General features: G+C 39.1%; 1 protein-coding gene across 3 annotated transcripts in view; it reads left to right on the forward strand.

The window, feature by feature from the left end:
- Samd12 (sterile alpha motif domain containing 12) overlaps positions 1-22,986 on the forward strand; it is a 430,917-nt gene that overhangs the window by 403,705 nt on the left and 4,226 nt on the right. Inside the window, exon 5 of one of the 3 annotated variants that reach the window (XM_078016764.1) lies at positions 18,240-18,262. The exons of the other annotated variants lie outside the window; for them this stretch is intronic. Within the exon in view, the coding sequence (XP_077872890.1) occupies positions 18,240-18,247 (8 nt within the window). The 3' untranslated portion in view covers positions 18,248-18,262. Of the gene's footprint in view, positions 1-18,239; positions 18,263-22,986 lie in introns of those variants that run through there. 3 annotated transcript variants of the gene reach the window in all.

The following is a 22,986-nucleotide window of genomic DNA, read 5'->3' on the forward strand; positions in this document are numbered from 1 at the left end:
TTATCTTATACCACGGATGCTTTGTTCTGCGTTGGTTTGAGTGATTATATGTTATTATTGTCACCATGTAAAATGCCACTGAAATGAAAGACGTTGCTGTCAATGGGCCCTTTTCTATAGTCACTCAGAGGCAGTGCAGCCCTGCCCGACCTGGAATAATGGATACAGTGGATTCTGCAGAAAATTCCATGCAAGTTTGAGGCCATTTTATAGTTTCCTTTGCCTTCAACTAAAATAGGATAGTGACTGAAAATATTCATGGCAATAAAGCTAAAAATAAATCATGTATTAATGCTACACATTTTGAAAGAAAAGTATGCTTTATGATACAGGAAAAAACAAAAGTTTGTGCTGGATTGAAATGCTTGGGTTTATGTCTTTGACAATTTCACTGAGCTTGGTGAATTAACTAAAGAATAAGATGGAAAAAAAAATCTAAAACCAGGATAGAAATTCCAGCCTGCTCCACCTTATTCAGCTTTAAGTATGGACACTGCTGATTTGGAAACATAACATCTCATTTTAAATATTCATCCTCCCAGAAGCTAAACAGACTGGAGATGTGCTGTGGTATATTGTGAAAAAAGCATCAAATCTCTGCCTCGGGCACCTCCTCATCCTGGTCCATTCACTTGGTGTGGCAATGAAGGAATACCTTGAGGTTCCTGGCTTTCCCTTTCCTTGGAGCACATCCACTTCCAATCCAGCCTGAGGTGCATCCATGGGAACCTTCTGGCAGTCATGAATTTAGCTCAATGCACACTGACTGGTTGTCGATGATACAACTGGCACTGAACTAGATTTTACAGTGAATACAATATGTTCTGTGTTTTTGAGACTGTCACAACTGAATAGAACAATAAAGAACTTTAGAATACCAAATTATGCACTATTAGATGTGGCCCAACCCTAACGCACATATCTTGTTCACGCACCACATTCTTCAATAGTGTATCTGGTCTGTGGGTCCTGAGCATTGCATCGTTGTTTTTATTTAGAGTTGGGCTCATCCTGTGGTTGGCAAATGCAGCAGAGTTTTATACCCAGGACTTAATTTTAAAAAACAATGAAAAGAATTAACTAGCCTATTGAACCCACACCTTAAACTAGATTAGATATATTAAATAGATACAAATAAATAAATATGTGCTCATTCACTACACATGTGTATACAGTTTAAAGTTTAATAACTAAGCCATAACTAATATGCAGAGCTAAGTACAATGTAATTATAGCACGAGCAGCATTGCTAACAGGGTTGCCCAAGAGGATGTCATTTGGTTGGTGTGGTCTTTGCAGCTCATTTCTGGCTCCATGTCTGTCAGCTCAGTTCCTTTGGTGTCAAGAACTGGTCCCTTGCTAGGCTGCTTGCTTAACTTTTTACACCAAGACTGAAATACTGTTTACAGACAATTGTTTTTAAGTCTCTATTGGATATTGCACTGTAACCCCATCTCTTTTGTTCCTGATTTGCAATTACACTAAGGTACACAGTGCTGGGTCACAGGAGGCTCACTCTCTTCTAGTGCCTGCTCTGCATGGTTATCTGTTACAGTTATATACACTCTTCATCTATCCTAAAATGTTATGATATGAAGGGTTCTCTAGAATACTCTGGACCTCACAAAGGGAAAGAATAAATTCTATATTAAATGCTTTCAGAAAGTTTCCTTTTTGTGAAGAAGTTACCATTGCTTTCATTTCTTCCTGGGGTTTCTGTGAGTAATAAATGCATGCATGCTTAGGTGACATCTACGATAGTGCCATGGGAATACAGAGGAGAAAATGATTCATTGCAAAATAGCAAAAAATGTTTGATAATAATTAGAAATTTTGTTTTGGCACTTCTTAGAAGAGAATATACAATCAATCAACAAATATATGAAAAAATGTTCAACAACTCAAGCAATTAGAGAAAAGCAAATCAAAACTACTCTAAGATTTCATCTCACTCCAGTCAGAATGGCAGCTATTAAGAATACAGACAACAATAAGTGTTGACGAGGATGTAGGGAAAAGAGCACACTCATACATTGCTAGAGGGACTGCAAATTGGTGCAACCAATATGAAAAGCAGTATGGAGATTCCTTGGAAAACTTGGAACGAAACCACCATTTGACCTAGCTATCCCATTCTTGGTATATACGCAAAGGACTTAAAAACAGCATACTACAGGGACACAGCTACATCCATGTTTATAGCAGCACAATTCACAATAGCTAAATTGTGGAACCAACCCAGATGCCCTTTAGTAGATGAATGGATAAAGAAAATAGGGTATATATACACAATGGAATATTACTCAGCATTAAAAGAGAATAAAATCATGGTATCTGCAGGTAAATGGATGGAGTTGAAGAATATAATGCTAAATGAAGTAAGCCAATCCCAAAAAACCAAAGGCCAAATGTTTTCTTTGATATGAGGATGTTGACTCATAGTGGGGATGTGAGGAGAGCATGAAAGGAATGGAGGAACTTTAGATAGAGAAAAGGGGAAGGGAAGGGGCAAGGGGTAGAAAATACAATAGAAGGAGTTAGACATCATTACCCTAAGTACATGTGTGAAGACACGAATGATGTGAAAATACTTTGTGTACAACCAGAGACTTGAAAAATTGCGCTCTATACGTGTAATATGAAATGAATTGCATTCTGCCATCATGTATAACAAATTTTTAAAAATAAATAATTTAATTAAAAAAAGAGATTTTGTTCTGGGAGAGTAAATATGGTAGGACATTCAAAGTTTAGGGAATAGTACAAGCAAATAAGAGACTTTAATGAAGCAAATAGCACATTTAATGACCAAGTAGTTCGGTACCTGTACTGGAGTGCAAGTTCAAGTTTGAAGTCTTTTTTTTTTAACTATAATTCATACTTGATTCTAAATTCCGTTTTTGTTGTTGTTGTTATTAAAATTTTATAGTTATACATAGTAGTTGGGTTAATTCCAACAAACTCATACATGCATAGAAATGGATTTTGGTTCATAAAACCCCCTTTCCCTCCCCTCTCCCCTTCTCCTTCCTCTGCTCTGCTAGGTATCCTTTTGTTCATCTGAAGTCTTTATTAGGAGTACTGGAGTCCAGGTGCACTGAGATGAGAGAGCAAGATTTTAGAAGTCCTTGAAGGCTATGGTAAAGATTTTGACATCACACACACACACACACACACACACACACACACACACACCCGCATGCACGCTTCACTCTATATAATATCTGTCTTCCAACATATGTATCCTTTCATTTTTGCTTAAACAGGTTTTGACATAATCTAACTTGCTTTTTCAAAAGGAAATTGGCTTCAGAGCTGTAGATGGTCCAGAGAAAGGTGAGGTACAATGGCAGGCAGCCTGGTTAGGGTCACTGCCGTCGTGCAGATAAAAGACAAGGAAGAGCTCAGTGACGACCACAGCAGAGAAAATAGAAAACGAAAGTCATTTCAGATGTAGATTAAAGAGATTTAAAACAAATTGGATGACAGGCTGAAGAAAACAGGAATCAAGGGTGAAGTTCACACATCTAAATTGAATGACTGGATAGGTTGTAAAACTATTAGCTCAGATTCCAGATATAGGTGGTGGATGTACTTTTTCCTTGGGGGAATATGGAGGAAGGGGAAAAGAAGAGCTACATCTCTGGCCCAGAGTAATCCTTGGCTCCTAGTCTGACCTCTGTTTAACCCCCTTCTAAAGCAATGTCAATCAATAGTCAAGTTCAGTTCTGAGACCTACGAGGGGAATTAAGCTAAGTCCATCCATGCAAGCAAGAATGTACCTGCAGAACAGACCAATCTTGAAGCAACCAGTACCTTAATGCCAAGCCATTTGAATTGGAGCTACCTGTATAAACCGACCTTTCTCTTCTCTCTCTGCAAAAAGAGATAAACTGTGTTATAAGGCCCAAGTCCCTTACCAATTTCTATATGCATAGCCTCTGCAGTATATTCTGTCAGTCTTTCCCACAAAGGACAGATGGCACTTTACTCTCCCTTGACTTTGAGTTTAATGAATGAGATGTCAGGAGATTAGAAGCAAGCAAGGGCCTAGGCTGTGCAGGTACAGCGGGGCTTGACCTTCTGCCCTTCATCGTCACTGTCAGGAATGCTTTCCTCAGGACAGGTGCTTCCCAGTTACCCACACAGGTCCTACAACAAAGAATCATGAAGGGGAGACACCCAGCAGGTACAGCTTGAAACCCAGCCATCCAAGTCTACGTGAGGAAAAAAGGATTAGATGCCACTGAGTTTGGGTGTGTTTTGTTATGCAGGGAAAACTATCTGATACTGTCAGCAAGGGGAAAATATGCTATGATGATCCTCTGGGCTTCCTTCCCACTCTCTTCAGCCAGCCTAGGGTTAGGAGAGTTCCTCATAGCCCATAGTTTGTCAAATGCTGCTCTGGGTCAAACGGTGATTCCATTCTTAGTATTTTTTAAGGAATCTCCATACTGCTTTCCAGAGGGGTTGCACCAATTTGCAGTCCGCCAACAATATATGAGCACTCCCTTCCTCCACATCCTCGCCAACATTTGTATTTACCTGTTTTGTTGATAGTTGCCATTCAGCATATTACAGTGACACAGCCATATCAATGGCTGTTGTTATAGCAGCACAATTCAAAACCACTAAGCTATGGAACCAATGTAGATGCCCATCAACAGATGAATACATAAAGAGAATGTGGCATATATATGCAATGGAATATTACTCAGTCGTAAAGAAGAATGACTTTATGACATTTGTCAGTAAATGGGTGGATCTGGAGACTATCATGCTAAGTGAAATAAGCCAATCCCCCAAAAACAAAGGTCAAATGTTTTCACTGATACGTGGAAACTAAACCACAATAAAAGTGGGGAGGGGGAAGAAGAGAAATTCAATAGATTAGACAAAGGAGAATGAAAGGAAGGGAGAGGAGATAGGAATAGGAATAAATCTAACATAATTTTCCTATACACATATGTGAAAATACCATCATCAGGCCCACCCACAAGAATGGGGTCCTAATTAGAAAAAGATATACCCCATCTTTGTATAACTTTATCAAAATGGATTCTAGTGTCATGTACAACTAAAGAGAACCAATAAATGCATTTCAACTGAATGGCAGTTGAAGCAGGCAATAATTGAAGTCAAATCTATTCACATTAGTATGTGACTCTTCTTAGATTTTCAGCCACCATTTGAAAAAAAAATCTTCTGATAAGAATGTCATTGCACTTGTGCTTCATAAACCACTAAGAACAGACATATCTCTGCCAATGGTGGACTTTCTCAAATCTTAATTTCTCCTAAGTCAAGAAAGTCTTGCTATTTTAAATCTCAGTTTCTTATTGCAGTCCTTAATCTTAAATCCCTTACTTTGGTAGGGGAAAGAGTTAAAGGGGCATCCTGTTTTGTTTTCTGGGAACGTAGAATATCTGGTCAGATCCCAACTTGAAATTCTTGAAGACGAGTATTAAGGAGACCTTTGGCCTCTCGTTCTCCAGACAAACAAGGCAAACTCATTTAACTTTTCCCCCGAGGTTCCATCTGCCAATTATTTGACCATCTCCCTGCTCTTTTCTGAACCCTCTTCTACTTTGTTATATTTCTTCTGAGTTGTAAAGACCAAAATTTGACATGGTCTTTACATCTGAACTGGTTCCAAGTACAATCTCTTTATTCTCAGATCCTTGAGAAGCACCCAGTCAGACATCTCAAGGTTCGGGTGACTTCCACTCCATTTTACAGAGGATCTGTGCTCCCTTCAGATTTCCCAGCTTCCCCCAACTCTCCCCATTTTATATCTCCCCATTTTGGCCTTGATTTCGGGTACTTCAAAATCTGCATCTGCTTTTGCTCTCCTCCATCATCACTCCAGATTGTTAATGCTTATTATTATTATTATCCCTTCTGCTAAGACCATGATCTATATAACCTAGTTCTTCAGTTTCAAAAATTAAAGAGACTCACAGGATGGAGTTAGAATGAACATCCACCATTCCTGTAATACTTTTCAAATACAGCATTCAACTAGTTAAACACTACCATAAAGTTTTAGCTTATCCCAGGATAAAACTGCAAAGTGACATGACTTCTCATTTCTGTAAAAGCCACTCCCAAAAACTGGGGTGAAAAAAAAATTAACAACAGTAACAATAACAATAGTAAAGATAATAGCTAACTTTTCTCGAGTACTTACGATGTTCCAGGTACTGTAATATTTTCATATTTTACATTAGGCTCTCTACAAAAAGACCCAGATAAGGAATTAATGTGAACGATCCCAGGACAAATAAGTAAAGGAGAGGAGAAGACTTATTTTGGGTGAAGTCTTAAGGCAGTCTGAATTCTGTTTTCTTTGTGCCTTGGCAAAGCAGCTCTAGCAGCCGGAAGTTAGTCATTTAGAAAGATGTTCAGGCACTGACCTTCCGGAAGCACAAGGAAGCCAGGGGAGGAATACAAAGAAAGGCTGAACAGGATTGCGGAGAATCAGGACAGAACTCTGACAATGTCACTACAGCTTACTGTCTCATCTGTCCTCCTCATAATTTTATAATCTGCCTTTCAGTTGAGAAAACTGAAGCTTAGGTAAAGAACCTTGCCTGATCAAGAATTCAAAACCAGATATTCTGTTCCTGGATCCCACTCACTTCTTATACCTACTCTTGTTCTACCAAAGAAAGTTTATTCTGAAGCTTAGTTTGAAGAGTGTCCTGAGCCACTGAACCCCTTCTAAAAATTGGGCTCCTATGGAAAGTAAGTAGCTTTCCTAATCATGCTTGAGATTTCTTCATGCCACCTCACTGCTCCACTGAACACAGGTGAAAGTCACCAAACCCATCTACCTCCTTTATTTTGGTTAGGGAAAGTAGTCACAAAGAGGTTAAGTGACTGGCCCAGAGTACGCATGGAGAAAGTTAGTGTAGGGAACAGAAGTTGACCTCAAATCCCTGTTACTGTGTCAGGAATTGAACACAGGTCTTTAAACTAATTATTAAAACTGACTGTCACATACTTAAAAGGCTGAAGGAAAGATTGAATATATGAATTAGATACATGAAGTATATATATATCCCTTTATATGTATGTGTATGTATATATGTATATATCATGTATGTTATATATATGATGTATATATAAGATACATATAAGATACATGTATATCTTAAGGGAAAACTAAAATGTTGAACATGGAAAATTAACTGGACAAAATAAAGCAGTTAGATATTTAGATATTTCAGAAAAATTAAAGAACTTAAGGATATAGCAATAGAAATTAACCAAAATGCAATACAGGAAAAAAAGAACTAACTTGGAAAATGAACAGAGTTGAAAGTTGAACTATATTACAACTTCTCAGTCAAGTATAAATGTAACTGGAGGTCTCAGAGGGGAGAGGCTAAAAATACATTTGAGAAAGTGGAATCCTAGCACATGTAGCATCTTCTGAGTTACCCCAGTACTGTCTAATTTCAATTCTGCGTGATGGCAGATAAAAGTTATTACAGTATCTACTAGAAACCAAAGGGGGGAAATCTGGTACTGTCAACAAAGAAAGTAATGAGAGCAAAAGACTTGTAGGAGAAAACACAAATTGTGCTACACTAAATTATACCACAAGAGACTTTTATAATGAAAAGCTAGAGACAATAAAGGGGGGAAAAAAGGAAATTCTGCAGGATGTATAGAGAAGATCTTGTGAAGAGAGTCATAGAAATCAACATGAAAAATGGGACTTTGCAGAAGCCATGGTCATGGATGTTTACTGAGCTTGTTAGGGATGCAGTCATAGAAATCTGCAATAAAAATCCCTATATGAAACTTGGGCTACAGCAGACTAAAAATAGAAATGACTTTCAGCTGCAGTTGATTTGGGCAGTTTTCTTTTTAAAAGGTCAAAAATATGCAGGTTAAAACAACACCATCCTAAAAACTAGAAAGGTTATCATCAAAGCATTATTGTCTGCTGCTCTTACACTTAAAGGTTAAGAAGGAAAGCAAGAGAAAGGGTGAATTTTTCCCAAAGATGTCAGACTAACAACGTTTGGAAACTAAGCAGTTTTTAAGGGTAGCCTAGGTGTTGAGTTAGCAATGCATCTACAGTTCTTGCTTGATTGATGCCCCAGTTACAGCCCAAAGCACATAGCAATTGCTGATGGTTCAGTGTGAGTTACTTCCATCTACTTTTAGCTAGTAATTTTCAGCTATTTACCTTTTTATTTTACATCATGATTTCAAAGCTAAAATTGCATTATTTCGTGAGTAAAGAAACAACTTATTAATAAATTAGTTAACATAAAAAGAACTAATGGTTAAATATTTTCCAAAATGTTTGAAAAGTATAAATTTGCATATTCAAGAAGCTCAATAATCTCAAGTACAAGGAACATAAAGAAAAATACACTAAGGTACATTATAATAATCTTATTAAAACTAGTGATTTTAAAAAAACACTTTTTAAAGCAGCTTGTGACAAAAGCCATTATGTACAGATAAGCAAAACTAAGAATGACAGCAGATTTCTCATCAGAAATAATGTGAGCTATAAAGCAATGGAGATAAAAAAATCTATCAACCTAGAAAATTTTTACCCCATAAAAATACTTTTCAAAAATGAAGACAAATTAAAGACTTTTTCAGATTTACAGTGAGATGATAGAATTCATCAGCAACAGACTTGCATTTCAACCAGAAGAAAAAGGATACCATATGGATATCTAAAGCTATACAACAGAAAGAAGAGCCCTAGAATGGGTAAATATAAACTAAGAATGTTTTAAAGATAACCAATTATTTAAAATAACAGTAATAATAATGTATCTGTGGTAAATATGTATGTACTTCTATATATTCAAAACATAGTTCTCTAATAGTGGCACTGTTGACATTTGAAGCTACACAGTTCTTCACTGTGGGGCTATCTTGTGCATAGCAGGATACTTAGAATCCCTGCCCTCTGCTCACTTATTTTCAGCACTTCTCTCCAGTAATAAATTTGAAAATTGTGTACAGACTTTACCAAATACTCCCTCCTGTGGGTGGTGAGAGGGAAAATTATTTCAATTGAGAATCACTGGAATAAAGCAATCAAACACTGTGATACTGGTGGTAAGAAGGGCAAGTAGATCAGTGATACAGACTAGAGAGCCCAGAAATAGGTCCATACACATATAGTTTTTTGAATTTTGTAAAAAGGTACATATGTGATTCAGTTGAGAATGACGGTCTTTTAACAAGTGGTACTGGAACAATTGGCTATCTATATGCAAATAAATAACTTAATCCATACCTCCAATTATATAAAAAAATGAAGTAATAAAAATGTATAATGGACATAAATGCAAAACTTAAAACTATAAAACTTCTAGAAGAAAACAGAAAAGAATCATTGGAACCATGGATTAATTAGAGATTTCTTAGATAAGGCACCAAAAGCACAATCTACAGAAGAAAAAATTGTTCCATTTTTTTCATCAAGATTAAGAACTTGTGTTGTTTGGAAGACTCTTAAAAAAACACTCAAGCCAAAACTAAGAAAAATATTTGGAAGTCACATATCTGATAAAAGACTTGTATCCATAAGAAAATAATACTCAAAATTCAATTATAAGAAAACAACATCCCAATTTAAAAAGCAAAAGATTTGAAGTAATAGAGATGGCAAATAAACTTATTTAAAAATGTTCAAAGTCAGGTGTGGTGGCATAAAACTCAGCTACTTGGGAGGCTGAGGCAGTAGGATCACAAGCTTAAAGCTGGTCTACGTAGTTTAGTGAGAACCTGTTTCAAAATAAAAAATAAAAAGGACTGGGAATGTGGCTCAGTGGTAGAGTACCTCAGGGTTCAATTCCCAGTAACTAACACACACACACACACACACTGTCAACATCATTAGTCTTTAGATAAATACAAATTAAAGTCACAATGAGATATGACTTCATATCTACTAGAATGGCTGCAAATAGTTGTAGACCATTACTAATGTTGGGAAAGATATAGATAGACTAGAATTCTCACAAATTATCCAGTGGGAATGTTAAAATGGTACCAGTCACAATGGAAGTATGTTTTGCACTTTCTTCAAAGTAAAATGTGTATCCATTAAATGACCCAGCAATTCTACACTTAATCTCTACTCAAGAAAAATGTAGGACTGGGGTTGTGGGTCAGTGGTAGAGCACTTGCCTAGCATGTGTGAGGCTCTGGGTTCAATTCTCAGCACCACATATAAATAAATGAATAAAATAAAGGTCCACCAACATCTAAAAAAATATTTAAAAGATATTTTTAAAAATCTATACAAAGACTTACATGCAAATGTTCATGAGAGTATTATTCATAATTGTCAAAACGTAGAAACAATCCATATGGCCATCCACTGATAAAATGATTAATAAAACACGGGATAACCACACTGGGGAATAGTACTCAGTAGACAAAAAATAACAAACAATGATCATGTTATAACAAGGATAAATCTCAAAAACAGTATATTAAGTAAAAGAAAGATAGATACAAATGATCACATTATATGTTTGTGTCTATACGAAATGTCTAGAAAGACAAATCAGTCAAGAAAGTATTGGGATTGTCTGTGGCTGGGGTAGAAATAGCAATAAATGCAAACGGTGTGGCAGATTGCGAGAAAGTGTACGTATTCTAAAGCTGGGTTGTGGTAATGGCTGTACTCTGTAAATTTCCCCCAAATCATTGAATTGTACGTTTATACTGGGTGAATTTTACAATGTGTAAATTATACCTCAATGATCTCAATTTTAAAAAGCATCTTTTGTGTGTTCCATTTTGCATTCTGCTTTTGTTTTGGGGGGGTGAGGTTTGTGGTTCCAGGGGTTGAACTCAGGGACACTCAACCACTTAGCTGCCTTCCCAGCCTGATTTTGTATTTATTTATAGACAGGGTCTCACTGAGTTGCTTAGTGCCTCACTTTTGCTGAGGCTGGCTTTGAACTCTTGATCCTTCTGACCAGCCTCCCCAGCCGCTGGGATTACAGGCGTGCACCACCACACCCAGCAATAAGAATCATGTATTTTTTTTGTTTCAGAGATGCTAGGAATCAAACTCAGATCCTCACACATAGCCAGACAAGGGCTCTATGGCTAAGCTATATTCCTAGCATTTGCATTCCTCTATTTTCACTAAAATAATACCATAAAATATTTGTGAAGTTTGTTAATGACAATTTGAAAACATTTTTCTAATAACTACATAAATGTATTTCATATACACATAGTCAGATTTTATGCAATATTTTCGCTTTAGATCATTTATAGTTTTTTAAAACAATGTTTTGTTTATGCACATTATCTGTGTGACCTCAGACATGTTATTCAACCTTTTTTTGTTTTAATTTTCTCAAAGGAAAATGGGCATGATTAATAGTTCCTGCCTTGTAGGTACAATACGGTTGTTGTGAGCTTTACATAAAATCAACTGTGAAGCACTCGGCATGGTAACAGGGAACACCAATTAGATGTTAGCCATCATTACTGTCATCAGCAATGATTTTCAAACTTGAAATTTATGATCATTTCCTCAGGATGGAATAATGGAAGTGAAATCCCGGGGGTCATTTTTTAAACATTGCTTTTTAAATTATAACCAGGCAGAACACATGCGTGGCTCTTTTCCACCCTTTTTCTGATACTGGGAACGCAACGTGGTTCTTCAGATTCTTGCTTGGATGCTTTGGTCTAATGCTGTGAGAATTCCATGGCTCTTTGTTGCCCATGCCTCCAATCAAAGCCATCAGTCTTGGTTTCTCTCTCATTGGGGAATGGAATGAGTGGCCTTGGATGAAAATATTGGACAAAAGTCTGGACACCGTGGTGCACATCTGTAATCCCAGCAGCTCGGGGGCCGGGGGGGTGGTATCTAAGGCAGGAGGATTTTGAGTTCAAAGCCAGCCTCAGCAACGGCAAGGCACTAAGCAACTCAGTGAGACTCTGTCTCTAAATAAAATACAAAATAGGGCTGGTGATGTGGCTCAGTGGCTGAGTGCCCCTGAGTTCAATTCCCAGTACCAAATCCACAAGGACCATTAGTGTTACAAACCCAGACTATTGGAATATGAGGTCTTTGTGATTCTCCAAAAAATCTCATGGGAAAAAATGTTAGTGGTTTTTTTTTTTTTAATTCCAATCACAGACCATGTGGCTGTACTTCCTGCATCCCTTAGCATGTACACAAAGCCCTTCATGTTTTTACCCCTTATTTACTTCTCCAGCTCCATCTTGCAATTACTTTCCTGTAATGTGATACTGAAATCATACCGTAGGCCTTGCCATTCCCTCAAATGTGCCATGCTTTCACTGCCATGAGGCTTTGCACACTATGTTCCCCTGCATTGAACATTCTCTACCTATCCCTACCCTCCTTCATTTGGCTCCTACTTATAACCCAGGCACCCTCCTAAGCACTATATCTTCACATAAGATTCCCTGTCCCCAAGTCTGAGTTTGGTGCTCCATCTTTAGGCTCCCTGGCACCTTGTCATTATCCTTACTGGATGTAAATTGCCTGTTTATTTGCCTTCTTCCTGATCAGATGTGGCAGCCATGGGGTTGTGTCACGTTGATCTCCCTTCAAGAGAGAACTTGCTATTTAGCCGCAAGGAGTGCAGTTAGCTGACAGCCTCCAGCTGTCAATGCCTTCAGGATCTGCTTCAGCTGGAAAGCTGACGCCACCATCTTTTTGGGCAGCCCCAGCCAATGAGTGAGCCTAACAGTGGAACCAGGGCCAACTCCAGACTCCTTCAGTAGGAAATCTTTGCATTGGCTGAGACTGCTACTGGTCCGCCTTGTGGTCTAGGCTCTCTCTTCCCTGTCCCGTCTCCTTCCTCTTTGTCTGCTGTGTGCTCTGAAACATTTCCCTGCCTGCTCCTGCTTCCTCACCCTTTCACGTCCACAGGCTTTCTTTCTAATAAGTCTGTTGCTCTCCTAACTTTGCATCTGCCTCCCAAAAACATCTGACATAGAGAGTGACCTGTTTGAAGGTAGAGGCCACATTCTTACCCAATTCTATCTCCAACTCCCAGAATAACACACAATGGGATCTCACTAAATAACCATTGAATGAATGCAGGAATGAATAAATGAATGAATGCTCATTGAATGGTGATATCTTGGTCAACCTTCGAGAGCATTCTGATTTGAAAACTTAGATTCGTTTATGAAATGTGCTATAGGAATGATATAATTGTGCATTTTCAAATGGATATTTTTCAATGGTTGGATTTATGCCAAATATGTAATTTTCCCCTTAGGATAATCCCTTGGGCTAAGGTAGTTGAACATGAGCTACACTAGATATTTGTACTTGAAATTACATAATAGCTATAAAAATTGTTATTTACCATAAAAATAGCCAGTTTTAAATATTGCTGCTTGTGCCTGAAAAATCTCATCTAAATGCTGCTTTATAAAATAACATCCAAAGGCATTAAAAGACTCAGAATCTAGGCCCTGTTCATTTGTCACTTGCCACACCCACCACCATCTGTAGGAAGCACCTAGCTGGCTGACTCCCCATTGGACTGTAAGCTCTTCCAGGCTCATGTACCACACAGGTCTCTGAATCCCATCACCCCACCCTGACTTAACCTCCAGAATCCAGTGAGGGTGTGGGGAGACACATGGATTTTGAGAACTTCAGTTGACTTACAAGCTTTATTGTTCAGCAATGGTGGCCTCCAGCTTGAAAAACGCATCTTGGTCTTTCACTTTTAACCCAGTCTAATAAAAATCGGTAGTGAGGATTGGAAATAATATTTCCTTCCTTCCTTTTCCTTCTGTCTTTTTCCCTCCCTTCATCTTCCTAGCCCCCTTCCATCACATTTTTTTATGATAAATCTTTATTTTATTAATTTAAATAATATATAATAAATATGACACATTATAATATATAATAAATTTAAATAATATATTGAAATACATATAATAACTTAATATGTTAATATTTATTACTAAGAGATCATTTTATTAACTTAACAAATATATACTGAATATCTGCTAGGTCCCAGGCACTGTGCCAAGGGCTTTGGAAGCAGCGTTTAGTTGAACAGAGAAGGCTATGCCCTCCGTGGACCCTCACATCACAGGTGAGGATAATTCCAAATAACTATCCAAATCATGAATTTCTGCAGTAACAGAAATAGAGTGGTGTGATCATCAAAAACCAGTTCTCTGAAAGGTATTCATGTCAGATTACTAGTGTCAAAGAATATGATCATATTTGAAAAACATTTCTTTTCAGATGTGATTAGGATTTTTTTTGGGGGGAGGCGGGGATTGATCCTAGGGACGATTAACCACTAAGCCACATTCCCAGCCCTTTTTATTTTTCTGTTTTGGGACAGGGTCTCACTAAGTTACTTAGGGCCTCACTAAATTGCTGAGGCTGGCTTTGAACCTTCAATCCTCCTGCCTCGGCCTCTCGAGCCACTTGAATTACAGGCATGCATCACCATGCCCAGCATGATTAAAGACCTTGAGAAAAGAGGTGGGCCCCGCACACCATCACCAGTACCCTTATAGGAGAGACACACAGAAGTCGAAGAGGCAATGTGACCAAAGAGGTAGCAGCTGGAGTGCTGAGGCCACAAGCCAGGGAATGCCTACAGCCACCAGAAGCTGGAGGAAGGGAGGAAGGATCCTGTCCTAGAACCAACAAGGGGAGCATAGCCCTGCCGACACTTGGTGTTGGATTTCTGGTCTCCAGAACTGTGAAAAAAAATGCATGGCTGGTATTTCAAGCCAGGTTTGTGATCATTTGTTCTCACAAGATGCCAATGCAAGGGAGTAAATAAACAAGGTGCTGTAACTCAGAAAGGGGATTTGGGAAATGAGGGCAGAGATTTCCATCCTTTCCATCCTGTGTCTTCCTACCTTCTGTATTTTGGGGCACTTTAGAATATCATTTCATATTCTGGGCTGTATCCCTTAAGATTTTTTTGTACTTTGCACTGTGATGTGGTACAAAGTGCACAGATGGACATGGTGAGTCTGAGCCTTTAATCCAGCTTCAGATACCAATTGGTGTGCAATCATTGAGTCATTTGGTCATTCATAGGTCAGTTTCCTCCTGTATGAAATTAAATCCATTTGGGATGTATTTAACCCCAAAGTTCTCCTCTGGCTTTAAAAATAATCATAATTAAATAATAAATAGTTTTTACAGGGTCTGGGATTGTGGCTCAGTGATAGAGTGATTGCCTGGCATATGTGAGGCACTGGGTTCTATTCTTAGCACTGCCTATAACTAAATGAGTAAAATAAAGGTCCATCAACAACTAAAACTTAATAATATATATATATATTAAAAAATACATTTTATATTTTGTTCCAAAACATTTATGTAATTGGCTTGGTGTCCTACATCACCAATTCTGTAAATAAGGAGTTTGCAAAACCCATTACCTAAATGGAATAGGATCCACCCGCTTAAGTGCTGTGTGTCTATTGGTTTTGCACAACCTGAATGAGTTCCAATAGGTGTATAGGTAATCACAAGCTGACTATGCCCCCCAAAAAACAAGCCTTAAAGTCATATTTTGGGAATCTTTTCTTTTTTAAAATGTTATAAATTTCATAGCGTCAAATGCTATTGTTAAGCTTGAACAAATAGTATAGAAGCTGAGTTATTCAACAAGAAGAGGTTTGCCATCAGATTTCCATAATGAGTTTGGCAATAAACAGTGCCTATCTGGTGCCTGTGGTTTATTCGTTATTATTATTCATTATTCTAACAAGTTGCTGGGTCTGTGCTCTACACAGACCAAGTCTGAACATATCTCCTCTTCTCTCACTGGTCTCCCTCTCTCTCTCTGCACCTCCTATAAGCTCTGTGACATGGGATAATATTAGTCACTTATATAGAGCAGCAGATTTCATCAAGGAACCTACTTCTTCACCTGGCACTGCAGGTATCAAAAATGTATGACACACGAATGGCCCCTGCCATCAAAGAGCTTACCTGTGCTTATAATGCTAGGTGTTGCTGTCAGCAGTCTATTCTTAGGGCTAGCATAGGAGGACTTGAATTTGTTGTAGAATCACAGACAAGAAGCAAGTACTTTGGTCTGTTAGGCTGGAAGTTAAGGTCAGGGATCTAAGCCATCCAACACACTTACTGTGTTCCAGTCTTAGCAAGGGTTCTGCAATTAAAGCAAGCACTCCATAGATATGAATGGAATGGCTAAAAGGTTTGGTCAGAAGTGAGGAGCAATGGTCAGGGAAAGGTTCCCAGAAGAAGAAGGACAAGTTGGGCTTGGGGGATGAAAAGATGTGAGATGACCAAAGGCAAGAGGACCCCTCTAGAGAGAATATAAGGAAACTTCCAGAAATAGACTCTTTTTTGCAGAGATGAAAGCAGAATCTGGATGCAAAATGGATTCTTAAAAGGTGAATGTCATTTCAGTTCAGGCTTCTACACTGTTGAATAGTCAGAGCCTGCTTCTAACATTTGTTAATTTTGGCAGTGGAAGCAAGAGGTTCAAGGTCCAGGGAGAGCTGCATGGCCTCCTGCTGAGGCCAACATGGAAAAACTTTCCTAATCCAGTGCTCGTGTTTTTAGGTGTCTCCAAAACCTCCAGATATACAGTGAGGATCTTTAGTTGAGGCCACACGATGTTTGTGGCTATCAGTTTCTGAGTCTAAGAAGGCATAATTTCATGTTAAAATTGACTGGAGCTACAATTCCTAGAACACAGGCCATTAACAAGCATCTAAAATTTTCTAGCAACAATAACAACAGGAATGACCAGGACAGTGTCTGTACCCTAATTCTTCCTAGCTCTCTTTTATTCTTCTCCCTGGACTTGGGGTCTCTGGAACTAAAAATCCAAATCTGATTTTTCTTCCTTGCTCACAGCCTAGTAATTACCATGGAATCCAGTGGCACAGCAAATGTAAATTAAGTATGAAGACGCTCCATTTAAGATCCATGAGACTTCTGTTACTCACTGAGTCAAAACTAATATTCATAGTCTTTATTCAGAACTATTTACCAGAGTTCCATGGGCTACCTTATTTCTGTCTCCTTACCATACATCTTGGTTTCTATATTTCTTTGTATCATGGAAATTCAAACATCAGACTGCCTCTTAGCAAGCAGCTTGCTGGATGGGTTACTGGCTTCGAAAGAGTAGAAGTTGTTTTTGAGGCATGGTTCTGTCATTTATCAGCAATGTGACCCTCCTCTGACCAAGCTTCATTATCCACGGTGAAATGAGAGCAGTTATCCTCATCTTTACAGGAATATTAAGAAGAATCTAATAAGATCATGCAAATGTAAGGCACATGTACATGAAGAAACTATTCTTTTCATTTTTGTGTCTTCTATAAGTATATATGACAGTCTCAAATTACAGGAGTATATACAAAGAGCTACTAAAATACTAAGACTTTCAAAACACCTGAGTCAGGGAAGTGATGATAATGTTCTTTGAACTTCATAATGTTTTAGAATTTATTTCTATAACTTTTTATGTTATCATTATTTCCTAAATATTCTTGTCCCTTGACTAACACTCTGGAGTGCTCAGTAAATGTCTGTGAATTAATATATGAGTAACTCAATGTTTATTAGTCAGGATTGACTAGGCTATGTTGCAATAACAGATATATCCCCAAATCTAGGTGACTTAACCCAGTATTTCTCACTCATGTAAAATCCTGTGCAAGTCATGCAGCAGGAAGAGACTCCTAATGAGTCAGAAAACCAGGACCAGTCTGCACTGTGGATTAAGACATGAATTCCAAAGTCGGAAGGAAGGGTAAGGGGAGAAAGCTTAGGGCTTCATCAATGCTGGCTTAGAAGTGATACATGTCAATTCCACTCACACAGCCCATTGGCCAGAACTAACCCTACCAAAGTGCAAAGGAGATTAGAAAATAAAGGGGAGCAAATGAAATATTTGTTGAATGCCAACTTTCCTGCAACAGGATGCCCACCCGTTTAACAGAAGGAGTCCTTGTATGTTACATCCCAGATACTGTTCTGGGCACAGGGAAATAGAAAAATACATAAGACAGACAAACTGCCTGATTTTGTGGAAGGTAACTGAAAGTGAAAAACGAAGGCTGTGTTCCAGTTTTACAATACCATGGACTGTTCTTTAACTTTGATTATTATTTCTCTTTTTGCTTTAGTAGTGCCATTTTCAAGGGTGTCAAAGTTTTCTGAAAGAATGAGTCTGGGACCATTGTAACAGCTCTGTGTTTCTCCCTAGGGAAGTGACTTGCCTCCCTTGCTTCAGCTCATGTCTGCAGGTCCTGAGGTTCAAGAGTCCCTGTAGTTTGAGCAGGGAGGAGAGCAGAGGGAAGGAAGCCCAGCGCCTCCCAGCTGGATTTGTTTGGATTGGCATGGTCTCCATAAGCAGCCGTGACTCCAGAGCTGCTGCAAAATGAGCTTATCACCCTAGGGGATTGAGTGGGAAGGAGAAGATCCCAGCTGATAGGATCGGAATGAAAGCTAATGGAAAAATGGGCCTCAGCCTTTTGGAAGGTGAGCAAGAGGAAGATGTGGGGCCCAGCTTCAGGGTGTGAGCAAGCTGTGATTAGCCTCTTCACTCTCCAACCTGACAGAATGGAAACTATTGTTCCTTTTCATCAGGTGAATGAGAAAACCCTGCAGTCACATTTCCTTCTTCACAATTTTCTTCTGAGAGTCTTCTGTCATTGCGTTTCCCTCCAGCCTAGAGGAAAGATTATTGCAATGTCTGTAAAACCTTGTCACTAATCTCTGAGCTGACTTCACCCACCATGGATTGCTCCTCCAGTACAGACTTTCTTAATTTTCTTTGCTGTTCTTGACGCTTGTACTAGGTGTTGTGAACATCCACTTCTACCATCTCTAGCTCCACTATGCCTTATATCATGTGGGCCAGGAAGCTAAAAATTACATTTCCCAGGCTCCCTTGCTGTGAAATTGGGTGCAAACATAGGGTCTGCCACTGAGACCTGCTTTCATGACATTGGAACATGGAAGAGAGGAGGAACATCCTTTTCAGTGTTGCCAATGGATGATACAAATGCTCTTCAAATGAGAGCTTTTGCAGTGCGGGTTTGGGAACCAGGTTTGGGGCTTTGGGATAGCTGTGCTAGTGACTGTGATTTCCTGCAGGTTCCTGACCAGAGGTGCAAGAGAATATTTATGGTCTATTGGTGGACTTGTATCTCCTATTCAGACCATCTTACCTATAAATGTACAACCCTTTATCTCCCTATTTTAAACCCTATTATGCTTAAAATATTTTTGTTGGTTTGGTTTGGTTTGGTTTTGGTACCAGGGATTAAACCCAGAGATGCTTAATCACTCTGTCACATCTCCAGTCCTTTTAAAAAATATTTTTGAGGAAGGGTCTCACTAAGTTGCTTAGGACTTCACTAAGTTGTTGATGCTGGCCTTAAACTTGCAAGCCTCCTGTTTCAGCCTCCTGAGCTGCAGGAAATTTTATTTCTCACCATTCTGAAGGCTAGAAAATCCAAGACCAAGGGGTCCCCAGATTTAGTGTCTAATGAGGGCCTGATTTCTGGTTCATGGGCAATACCCTATAGAAGTGTCCTCACATGGTGAAAGGAACAACTTCTTTTATAGCAGCATTAATTCTATTCATGAGAGCTTTGCTTCCAAAGGTGCCATATCCTACTATTACCACCTTGAAAGTGAGAATTCAATATATGAACTTCAGGTTATACAAACATGCATCCCATGCCTAATAGCTAGAGTAGTTTCTATTTCCCATTCTTATTGCTTGATTTATGCAGTCTTTCTATACACCCGTGTTACTCCAAGACTCATTGACATTACGGCCTATTCAAAGTCGCCCACTCAGTGAGGGTAGAGTCAGGATGCAGATGTTAAGACCCTATTCTTATCTCTATGCTACTTCCTTTCTTATCCTTTGGGACAATAATCAAGTTTCACCTCCATCCTCTCCTCCTCCCTGATTTTCCATTCCAAACTGATGTCTGTCTCACACCTGTTTTTGCTAACTCATTTGGTCTAATGTTGATATTTAATTTTCCCCTCTAGTCTTAGCCACACAAAAAGAAAAGATAATGAAAGTTAGCTCTTATGAGCAAGATAAAATGCTTTCTCATGGTTATTCTTTTTTTTTAATTTTTATTTTTTTACATTTTTATTAGTGCATCATAATTATACATAATGGCAGGATTTGTTGTTACATATCCACATGTGTACAAAGTATTACAATATAATTTGGCCAATATCATTCCCTACTATTCATGGATATTCTGAATATTTGTTGGATATACAGTCTATCTCATAGAGCACAATAATGCAATCCAGAGGGAAAATGACCAATCTTCAATTTAAGCTGATACTTCTCCAAACCAAATAACTCTAGGGCAATTCTGAGGACTACTGGGAGACAGGGGCGCACATCCTGGTGAATAAAGAACCCATATTGGCAACAAAATGGGGGAAGAGGAGAAGCCAGAATGAAACTACCTAGAACTTTCTCATACAGGAGGCTCTGGGTTTTTTTTTTTTTTTCCCCTGCTAATTAGTCACCCTTTTGCGTTATTTTCGTTATTTTCCGTGTCCTCTATAGTCTCCTTGTGCCATTATTTTACAGCACACTTCAAAGTGACTCTCCCTCCCCTGATTTACACCTGTGCAGCTGGGCTAGGGGAAGCAGACCCCAGAACAAAGCTATCAGCTGTGCCTGCTGCTGGCTTTCTGCAAAGGAAACTTTGAAGAGTTTTCAAAGGTTAAAGGAAACTTGCCAGTCTAGAAACCACCAGAAGAATCCAACACACATTTGACTTTGTCCCATCTAAAGAGGTGAGTCCAAAGGCTCGAGAAACTGTAGCCCACTGGGTGGAGAACACCAGGTAACTGAGAAGTTAGCAATGAGCATCTCAATGGTGATATTTGCAATTGGGCAAATCTCTTTAGGGGGTAAAGTTAGGACTTCTCCTTCAGTTCTACCTCATGACTTTCCCTTGTGACCTGCTCCAAAATTTTGGCACGGGTTCCAGCTTCTCAGTTCATGAGAACTGATGTGAGCATCACCAAAGCTAGGGCTTCAGAATGACAGAACCAGAGAAGTAAACAGTGTCCAGGGACAAAGTGGAGGAATGGAGAGAAAGGAAGGATGGAGGAGTTACGGGGGTGGAAGTGGAGAGGGAAGAGTGGGGAGCACAAGAACCCCAAGGGGCAGGAAAGCAGACAGAAAAAAATGTGTCTGCAGCGGAAAAATCCTTGTCCAAGGCGCTCCTTCAAATCCCGACCTGACAGACTCTTTACAGTAGTCATTGTGTAGCTCTCTCATTTTGTACCCATTAACCAGTAAGTCCTTTATACCATTTTTGTTTGTTTTTCCTCCAGTGTTTTGGCCACTGCTGTGTGGTCTTTAGACCACCTCCAGCACCAGCAGCAGCATCTGCAAGTTGTTAGAAATGCAGAATCTCAAGTCCGGCTCCGGCCATGCTAAATCAGACTCTGCATTTTAACGAGAACGCCCTATGATTTAAAAATTCAGAGGCACTGCCCTGCAACCCCGGAAAGAATGAGCAAAGCCACTGACAGTGAATAAAGGGGTGGGTTTGCTGTGAGGAGGGTGGTGTGTACTTTGTTCTATTCGTAGGAAGACTAATGAAGATTAGAAATAGAGGAGCTGAGCCTCAGCAATAGAGAGGCGCTAAACAACTCAGTGAGACCCTATCTCTAAATGAAATACAAAATAGAGGTATGTGGCTCAGGGGTTGAGTGCCCCTCAGTTAAATCCCCAGTACCAAAAAAAAAAAAAAAAGGAAGAAATAGGATGAGCTGATAATGGACTAAGAGCATCGCCCTCCACAAACCAGTAAAACCTGATTGTACCCTAAACCAGTGGTTCTCAAAGTTTTGTGTGCATTACTGTCACCTGGGGAACTCATTAAAACACAGATTGCTGGACCCTCCCCCTGACGTTTCTGGTTGCATAGGTCTAGAGTGGACCTGCAGATCTGTCTATCTAAAGCAGTTGCTAGGTGATGCTGGTGGGGTGGGGCGCTTTATGGAGAACAACTGCCCAAAGCAATGAAGACGTTCTGATAAAAGAATCTCGGGTCCTACAAATTATTGGGGATAATGATGATTTCAAATCCCCTATTGAATTTGTCACTGGAGACCGGACCACTTTACAGTCACTTCCAGAAAGAGCCCCACATGGGAAAGCCGGGCTGCATTTCAGGCCTCTGCATTGGGCTGAGAGCTAATTAGGAGGGAGGTTGCGATGGTCCTGCTTTCCCAGGCGCGTGAGCCAGCAAATGCAGAGACAGTGGGTTGTGGAAGAAAATTATACAGACAAGGCCCAGAAGCTGCCATTTCATTGGGGAAGATTTTGCCTTTTCATTACAAGAGAAAGCTAACATTTCCCATCTCTCCCTCCACCAAAAGCAGGCGAGCATAAAACCAAAGTCAATTTCTTACAATTTAGTAACCTCAGTACCAACCAATTATATTCTGGGACATGAGAAACAGCTGTTGTAACATTAGAGCTCGAACAGTTTCATCTCAGCTATTTAAGGGGATAAAAGAGCCAATATTTTCATTCCCTTGTGATATTATCAAGACATGATAAACAACCAAGACTATAGTATTAATTACATTAATTTGGAGAGGAGAGAGACCACTTTAATTGCTCCAAGCTGGAGAATAATTTTTTATGGGCAGACAATCATTCCATAAATTCACATTAGAAAGGGTACTTTGTCTTATTCTATCAGCTGCAGGACTACTGGAAGCAGAAAACAACCACCATCCTCTTTTAAGGTGGACTTCAATAGAAAAATCATTTCTCACTGTCACTGTGTATCCATTATTGAACCCTGACACGTTGAGCTAGTGGTAAAAAGCATAAGGAAGGTATTTGTCCTAAAAGAATTCATGATGTAAACAAGGAAGTAGGAATGACACAGTTCAATTTAAATACTTTCTTTTTTCCCCATAGCTTTATGGAGATAAAG

This window comes from Ictidomys tridecemlineatus, chromosome 7 (genome assembly GCF_052094955.1).
Source record: "Ictidomys tridecemlineatus isolate mIctTri1 chromosome 7, mIctTri1.hap1, whole genome shotgun sequence".
In the NCBI taxonomy this organism is placed as follows: domain Eukaryota; kingdom Metazoa; phylum Chordata; class Mammalia; order Rodentia; family Sciuridae; genus Ictidomys; species Ictidomys tridecemlineatus.